Source organism: Trichechus manatus, unplaced genomic scaffold (assembly GCF_000243295.1).
Source record: "Trichechus manatus latirostris isolate Lorelei unplaced genomic scaffold, TriManLat1.0 scaffold00005, whole genome shotgun sequence".
Lineage (NCBI taxonomy): Eukaryota > Metazoa > Chordata > Mammalia > Sirenia > Trichechidae > Trichechus > Trichechus manatus.
This window is the reverse complement of record NW_004443941.1, coordinates 15338098-15347251: the sequence shown is the minus strand read 5'-3', so window position 1 is coordinate 15347251 and position 9154 is coordinate 15338098. Positions and strand designations below refer to the sequence as shown.

General features: G+C 39.5%; 1 protein-coding gene across 1 annotated transcript in view; it reads left to right on the top strand.

Annotated features, from left to right (window-relative positions):
• The window catches only part of RHOQ (ras homolog family member Q), a 49726-nt gene that overhangs the window by 35456 nt on the left and 5116 nt on the right, over positions 1-9154 (top strand). Inside the window, exon 3 of the mRNA XM_004369493.2 lies at positions 8606-8770. Within this exon, the coding sequence (XP_004369550.1) occupies positions 8606-8770 (165 nt within the window). The remainder of the gene's footprint in view (positions 1-8605; positions 8771-9154) is intronic.

Below are 9154 nucleotides of genomic sequence, written 5' to 3'. Positions count from 1 at the left end.
TAAGGAGGTGAAAAGTGATGTTTTCATTTCACAAAGTTAAATATAAAGTGAACTCAGAAGTGACAAATAGACTAGACAAGAGAATGAGGTTTCATAGACTATAATTATTGAGAATTATTGTAGCAATGAGTGTGTCTTAGTTATCTAGTGCTGCTATAACAGAAATACCACAAGTGGATGCAGTTAACAAAGAGAAATTTATTCTCTCACAGTCCAGGAGGCTAGAGGTCCAAATTCAGGGCAACAGCTCCAGGGGAAGTTTTTCTCTCTCTGTCAGCTCTGGGGGAAGGTCCTTGTCGTCCACCTTCCCCTGGACTAGGAGCTTCTCAGTGCAGGGACCCTGGATCCAAAGGACATGCTATTCTCCTGGTTCTTGTTTCTTGGTGGTATGAGATCCCCATGTCTCTCTGCTCTGCTTCTCTCTTTCATATCTCAAAAGAGATTGGTTTAAGACACAACCTAGTCTTGTAGATTGAGTCCTGCCTCATTAACATTGTTAGGTGCCATCCATTTGGTTCCGACTCATAGTCCCACTATGCATGACAGAACGGAACAATGCCCGGCCCTGTACCATGCTCACAATCATTGTTATGCGTGAGCCCCATTGTTGCAGCCAGTGTGTCAGTCCATCTTGTTGAGGGTCTTCCTGTTTTTCGCTGACCCTTTTCTTTACCAAGTATGATGTCCTTCTCCAGGGACTGATCCCTCCTGGTAACATGTCCAAAGTATGTGAGTTGTAGTCTCCCCCTTCTTGCTTCTAAGGAGCATTCTGGTTGTACTTCTTCCAAGACAAATTTGTTCGGTCTTTTGGCAGTCCATAACATATTCAGTATTCCTTGCCAGTGGCACAATTCGTTAACATAACTGCCTCCAGTCCTGCCTCATTTAACATCATAGAGGCATGATTTACAACACATAGGAAAATTACATCAGATGACAAAATGGCGGACAGTCACACAATCCTGGGAATCATGGCCTAGCCAAATTGACACACATTTTCGGGATACACAATTCAATCCGTAACAGTGTGTAATTTAGATTTATGACAAAGAACGTTGAATCTTCAGAAGCCAGCTTCAGTCCATATGTCCTCTTGGCTTCAGTAGTGTCACCTTTTGGGGTTGGAGTGTTCGGAGTGTGCCCTGCCTAACACCTGTTTTTGGATTCTCACTAGAAACAGATGTTTCAGATGGAGATCGCTACTGTGTGCCTTAAAAGGGGCAGAGTTGCTACTTCATAAACCACAAGACCAACAGTAGTCAGGGGCATCTTTACTTAGTTGTCTTGTAATTTTGTATTTCTTTTAAAGTAGTCAGAAGCTGTTTTAGACTTCGGAAGGCTGGGGCCTGTCTAGTAAAAGAATTATTCAATTGTGGTCCCACTTTTTTCTCATTCTGAATTGCTATAGAGGAAAACTCTTGTAGATTTTGATAAATTACTCTTTCCTAAATCAGAGTAGCATACTGGAGCATTTGGGAGTGTAATGCATTTTTATAGCCCTTTGTAGTCTTCAAAGCATGTGTCACCGACATTCTCCCATTTGACAGACAGAGAAACTAAGGCTCTGAGAAATAAGAGACTTGACTAGGCCACATTGCTAGTAGGTTGTGTTCAAATTCTATCCATTCTGTAAGGTCTAGCTCAGATGCTGACTCTTCTAGAAGTCTTAGTATCCCCAAAGAACCACATTTAGTTTTTCCCACATTCTAACGTGTAATATAGTATTTGCATACATCTTGTCTCTTTTACTGTGAACTTCTAAGAGCAGAGACTGGGTCTTATATACTTTTGTTTTTTTTTTTTTAGTTTACATAGCAGTACATTTTTGAACAACTGTTTTTGTTTTTTTAATTTTATTTTGTTGTTGTTGTTGAGAATAGGCACAGCAAAACATATACCAATTCAACAGTCTCTACGTGTACAATTCAGTGACATTGATTCTTCGAGTTCTGCAACCATTCTCACGCTCCTTTTCTGAGTTGGTCCTCCCTCATTAACATAGACTCACTACCCCCTAGAGTTCCTATCTAATCTTTTGAGTTTCTGTTGTCACTTTGATCTGATACAGGTAGTTCTTAAAAGAGCATAATGCTCGAGGCAGACATTTTTACTAGTTAAACTAAACTATTCTTTGGTTTTAACACGACTTCAAGGGATATTTTTGGTTTAAGTTTTAAAGATTATCCCAGGACAATAGCTTCAGGGGTTTGTCCAGCCTTCATGGCTCCAGGCAGTCTGGCGTCCATGACAATTTGAAATTCTGTTCTGCATTTTCACCCTCTTGATCAAGATTCTTCTATAGAATCTTTGACAAAAATTGAACAACTGTTTTTAAAAATCAGGAGATTTCTTATTCAGAATGGAAATGAGTTAGTTTTTTGTTTGTTTTGTTTTTTATTAAGTAAGCTTCTTGCTTATATTTCATGGTAGGGGTTTTCGTCGAGCCACCTCTGAATGGTGGCCATAGAGTTTGAACACTAAAATCTTGACTTATACAAGAAACAATCTTTCAAAAGATACAATATAATTTAATATTAAATGCAAGAATTGGCAGAGAACATTCCTTATTTTAAAATTTCTTCTAAAGTTTATCAGTCGTAACTTGTTTTTAAAAATAAAAATATGCAATAAATAAAAGCCACAAAGTGAACTTGTTTTTTTACTCTGTTCTTTCTTGAAGATCAAAATCAGTATTTCTAAATGAAGGAATTCAAAAAGAGTAAATTTCCTAACGACAAATAATTAAGACAAATGGAACAGGAGTTGTTTCAATGAATCAAAGTAATCCAAGGAAAAAGCATAAAAATACTGTCGCTTTTTAGCTTATTTCAGAAGAACAAGAAGTAAAACTGATTCACGAATCAGACAAGCTTGTTTCTCAGTGCTGTGACAGCCTAGGCTGTCTTTAGATCGAGAAAATATCTCAGGGAGTAGGAGTTGTTTTGTTTTGTATTGGGGGTGGTAGGCAATGCATTTTTGAGGCCTAGAAAATAACCTGAGATCCATCCATCCTCCACCTGAGTCTGTGCCTTATAAATTTTTTGTGTATGTCCCACCTGTTATAATTCTTCCTCCTTGGTGCCACCCTTACACCTGTTCCTACATCAGCATTGCAGTTTCTTCTCTTCTGGGTTGTGACTTGGAGGTCCTGAAAGCACTGAATGAGACACGTGGGCTCACTTGAGTTTGTTGCCTCCTTTTTATAGATACAGATATTTGTATAGATATTTACAGATACAGACTTTTTCCATAGAGACATCTTACAAGAGAGCTTTGTAAACTTTTATAAAGTGTATTGTTAATTAGATATTATTTGAATCTTTTCCTTCCTTCATTTCTCTGAGGGTTGCACTTAGCACAGTCCTGGGCACATAGGTGGTTGTTCGTTGCTGTCAAGTTGGCTCCCACTCATGGCAAGATTATGTATAACAGAACGAAACATACGAGGTGGCACATAGAAAGTACTCAGAGATATCTCTTGGATTAAGTATTTATGCATTCACCTGTTCTAGCTTATACTTTTCTTTCTCCCATTCTTGTATGCTACAATGGCTCTTTTGTAATATGTAAGCATATCAGTTTTTATATGTGTATGTCTTGAATTTCTTCCCAACTAAACTTTAAATTCCAGAGGGGAAAATTATTTATTTTATTTGTGTGTATGTATCCTTAGACCCCACCACCCATCAGTTTGCCCTACGGTGGCAGCTTCTGTGTTGCTATGATGCTGGAAGCTATGCCACTGGTATTTCAGATACCAGCAGAGTCATGCATGGTGGACAGGTTCAGTAGAGCTTCCAGACTAAGACAGGCTAGCAAGAAAGGCCTGGTGATCTACTCCAGAAACTAGCCAATGAAAACCCTGTGGATCACGATGGAACATTGTCCCCTATAGTGCTGGAAGATGAGCCCTCTAGGTTGGACAAAGTCACTCCACAGTGGACTCAGACATGCCAACAATCATGAAGATGGTGCAGGGCTGGGCAGCATTTTTCGTTCTGTTGTACATAGGGTTGCCATGAGTTGGAGCTGACTCAGTGGCAACTAACAGCAACAATCCTTAGAACGTCTTCCACGTAGTTGAACCAGTTGCTGTTGGGTCAGTGCCAACTCACGGCAACCCAGTATGTGTCAGAGTAGAACTGTACTCCAGAGGATTTTCAGTGGGTGATTTTTCAGAAGTAGATTACCAGGCCTTTCTTCTGATGATTCAGAAGAATGAATCTGGGCGGATTCAAAGCACCAGTCTTCCGGTTAGCAGCCAAGTGCTTTAACCATGTGCACCACCCAAGGACTCCTAGTACAGAGTATGATCTCAGGAAATCTGTGCCGATTCGTTTTAGTGACCAGTGTGTGAGCGAGTACCAGCCAACAAAGCACTGCAGAGGCCCGACTGGCCAGTGGGAGTGGCTTTGTTTGAAATACGTGGTTTTAGGATATGTACTTTTATTAGACACACTTATCCTAAAACCATGTGTTTTAAACAAAAATCAGTAAAGTAGGAGGAAGCACCCAGGTCCACATGGAAGAGAAAAACGGAGGCGTAGAGATGCTGTTGGTCACCGCCAGGTGAGTGAGGTTTAAAAAGGGCCCTGCCTGGCTGATGGCATTGGCTACATTTTCCCGTTGCAACTGAAGGTCTTGGGCTTTCTCTCAGCACATTTTTTAAATCTCCTACTGTGTGCTGGTTCTTGTCAGGTGGTGAATGAGGGAGAATTTTCAAGGGTTAAAGTGGTCATCATCACAGATCACGAACTCTTGACTACAGTGGAGAGCCTTAATCACTAAAGCTACCAGAACGCTTGCCGTTGAGTCAATTCCAACTCACAGTGACCCTGTAGGACAGGGTAGAACTGCCCCATAGGGTTTCCAAGGCTGTAAATCTTTACAGAAGCAGACTGCCACATCTCTCCCGCAGAGCGGCTGGTGGGTTTTTGAACCGCCAACCTTTCAGTTAGCAGCTGAGCACTTAACCACTGGACCACCAGAGCTCCTTACTAAGCTACTAGAACTCATTTTTTAAAAACTGATACCTCTTAGGCAGTTGCTAAGAAGCTAAAGATTTTTACCAAGCAGTCATGTTGACTGAACTCTTTGTTTTTTATGATGTTAAGGTAAGACGGTTGTCTTTAATACACTTTTTTCTACTTCTGAGAACATGCCAGTTACGAGGCTGAAATGTTGAACTACCTACCTTTTTAAAAAATTTTATTACAACTAAAATATAATTCATTTGTTAATTAAGAGGACGCTGGAGATTTGGCCGTGAGAAATTCTGACTTTTGTAAGTGGCTGTTTAAAAGTACAGGCAGTGGTCCCACGTTTAACTTTTTTGTGTGGCCAAATTTCTAACATACAGCTTGAGAGGATAGATTCTGCATGCTTTAACTGATTTATTCCCAAATTCAAAATTTCACACTGAGTTCGCTCAAGATACTGCACAGTGAGTACAGTTTTATATGATTGCAGCGTACAGTATGCACCAAAAAAACCAAAAAACAAAAAAAACCTGTTACTGTGGAGTCGATTCTGACTCATCAACCCTACAGGACAGAGTAGAACTGCCCCACAGGGTTTCCAAGGAGTGGCTGGTAGATTCAAACTGCCAACCTTTTGGTTAGCAGCCAAGCTCTTAACCACCGCGCTACCAGGGCTCCACAGTATGCATAGGTTTTTTTTTTTTTTTTTTCAAATGTGCAATTATTATATTTCTAATTACTCTGGCTGGGTGGAAAAAGAAAGGTCTCATTCGTATAACAACAGCCAAGTATTTAGCTGGAAATTACAGCCAGAAGTTCATTTTAGATAGTTCAGACTTCAGAAGTAACATTTCTTTCCAAGGAGTTCTAAAGATTCTTGGTTTTGTTGTTGGTTCTAACCACAATTCTTTATATTTTAATTAGCCCAATAAAATGTGTAATTTAACGAATATCTGGAAATGATTGGTGCAGTTTCTTTCCTTTGTGCTCATGTATCTCTCATTGAAGAAAGTCAGTATTCACAGTGCTTATAAAAGGAGTCTGTGCAATAGACTTATGTTCTGTCGAATATTTGGATTAATATTCTTAAGCATTTCTAGAGACCTTTGCATTCAATTACTTTTTATTTCTTGTAATACCCCCTGGAGAAAGATTACCCAATTTCATTTTCCTTCTGAGATAAACTTGCTTGAAAAGTTAAATTTTCATTAAAATATCCAATTTGGCTTTCTTAAAAAAAAACGAATTTTTTTTTTTTTACATTTTAAATAGTCTTAAGGCCCTTGAGTTGCAGAATGACTAATTAGTACCGTAATAATGTATCATTCTCTTTTATTAATATGAAAATTATAGTGTCCTCAAGGGTCCTCAGTTTGATTTGTGCACTTTGATGCCAATGTAGAAAGTTTGATTTCTCGCTAACATAGTTTCTCCTCTGTGGCTGGGAGTGATGCATAGTGAAGACTGGGGTGGGACCAATGGGCTCTGCGTGGATTTGCGGAGGAATTAAATTCGTCTTCCCGTGAGACCAAGAATCTATGTTAAAGCGTTGGAAGAGTTGTTTTATGTGCCAGGCACTATGCTGCATGCGGTAGTTGCATTACTTCCTTTATTCTCCCTAATCCTCTGGGATAATATCCCCGTTTCTAATTCTGTGAAAATTGGAAATCTAAATACGGATGAGGAGTGATTTTTGAATGAGAACACCCGTTCCCTGACCATGCCACGCACAAGTTTGCTCAGAAGCAGAGTTGCTGGGTAGAAAGCGAAGGTTAAATGCGGTCCCTTCTTTCTTATGGACTTGCATTTTGAAATAGACAGGAGAGTACAAAAAGCCTACTGAATGCACCCAGTCGTACTGTTTAACACTCAAATCGATTTTTAAAAACGCCTTATAATTTAGATAGTAGTCCTCTTATAGTAACTGGTTGGGTTTGATATGTTTCATACTCACCTACTTGATTTCTTTATTCATAATTTTTAACATCAGAACATGGCTTTATTCAAAACCAATTAGAGGCCTCCACTCTTTTTTTTTTTTTATTACTGTAAAAAATACAGATTCTGCTCCTGTCCTTTAATAGGTCACACCTGTGAAATCATTCAGTGTCCGTGACTCCAGGTTATCGGTGTGCCCCCCAAAAGCATTACAGAGAAACAGAAGGGTTAGCCTCCTGAGTCTAGAGTTGAGACACTGAGATGCTTGAGTTGAGAATTACGTTAAGAAGGACATCAGGAGATGACCTGAAAGGAAAATTGTTCCACCAGGGGAAATACTACTCCCATTGGAAGATGTTTGTGATATTCCTTCAGTTCCACGTTCACACGGTTCTCGGAGGGAAATGGGTCATTTAAAAGAAGAAATGACTGAGGCCAAAAATAAAGATTTCTTGAGACCAGATGAGAGTTTAACCGTGACAGAAACGCAGTCCTGACCGTTCACTCACTAGAGTACACTAGAATATAAGTAAGCAGAATTTTCGGTCATATAAAATAGTCTCTGCAAAACAAGGTCGTTCACTGCCTTTTGGGGTAGATACTAAAACAACCATCAATAGTACAGCCGTTCTGTGAATATGAAGGAGCAGTTTAAAATAACATGGAAGTCTAAGGCTTTCTGATCTGGAAGGATCTGACTGAAAGGAAGGTGCAGAATAGTATGTATTGCATGGTCTCGATTATGTATAGATGCATGAATATGTATAGTTGTAGGTGTATGCTTGCGTAGAAGAACTGGAAAGAAACTTGTGAAAATGTCTACATTTGCAGAAGGGAGTGGAAATTGGAGAGGAAAGGATTTTTGTGGTTTGTATATGTTTCTGTCTTTAAATTTACACACACACTTCAGAAAACTATGTAAACAGAGAAACCATAGATCTGAGGTCTCAGTATAGCTATATGGGGCCCTGGTGGCACAGAGGTTAAGAGCTTGGCTGCTAACCCAAAGGTCGGCAGTTGGAATCCACCAGCCACTCCTTGGAAGCCCTATGGGACAGTTCTACTCTGTCCTGTAGGGTCTCTGTGAGTCGGAATCACCTCGACGGCAATGGGTTGGTTGGTTTGTTTTTTGGTTTATAGCTGTATAGTGAGTGGTTAACAGCATAGACGCTGGAGTAAACACTGCCAGGGGTTGGACCCCAGCTCCCCTACTTACTGTGTGTACATTCTTCGGTGCCTCAGTTTACTCAAATGGAAAATAGAGGTAATGGAACTTAGGTCATATAGTTGTTAGGAGAATTAAGTAATATATGGAAGAGTGTATAGACCAGCACCCAACACAGAGTAAACATTCAGTATATATTACTTATTACAAATTATAATACTTAGCAGCTGGCTATAATCAATACTCTGTGTAAACTTCTCAGTTAGAAATATTTCCAGTGACAGCTTTAGCAATCACAGTGCATTTTCTCCAAGTTTCATTGTAGTTGTTAATATTTTCACATTTTTACCTCACTGGTATTCAGAATTTCAAAAGGATCAATAATAAAAACCAACAGAATTATCTTGTTTTATGGAGTATGCTATACATTCAGCTTCTTTGACCATGTAATCTGATGTGTACATCATTATTCAACTATAGAAATGTAAGCTGTAAATTAATGAGGTGTTTCTTTCTTTCTTAGGAAGACTATGATCGTCTGAGGCCTTTATCTTATCCTATGACCGACGTCTTCCTTATATGCTTCTCTGTGGTAAATCCAGCCTCATTTCAAAACGTGAAGGAGGAGTGGGTGCCAGAACTTAAAGAATACGCACCAAATGTACCCTTTTTATTAATAGGAACTCAGGTACGTCGTCTTTGCTTTCCCCCATTTAAGGAGAATCTCTGTGGTCTATTTTAGGGGGGAGGGAAAGCTTTCAGACACAGGACCCTAAAATTTAGCAAATAATACAAGTATCTCAGTTGACTACTAGCTGGAAGGTTGGAGGTTCGAACCCACGCAGAGGCGCATAGGAAGACAGACCTGGTGGTCTGCTTCCCAAAGGTCACAGCCTCGAAAACCCTGTGGAGCAGTTCTACTCTGCACACGTGGAGTTGCCATGAGTTGGAATCGACTGGACAGCAACTTACAACAACAGCAACGTAGTAGTTTTGGAAAAAATAGTCCTGAAAGAAAGCAACTATATTAGTTGATTTAAAAAATTAAGTTTTCTTTTTTAATCTTTTTTTT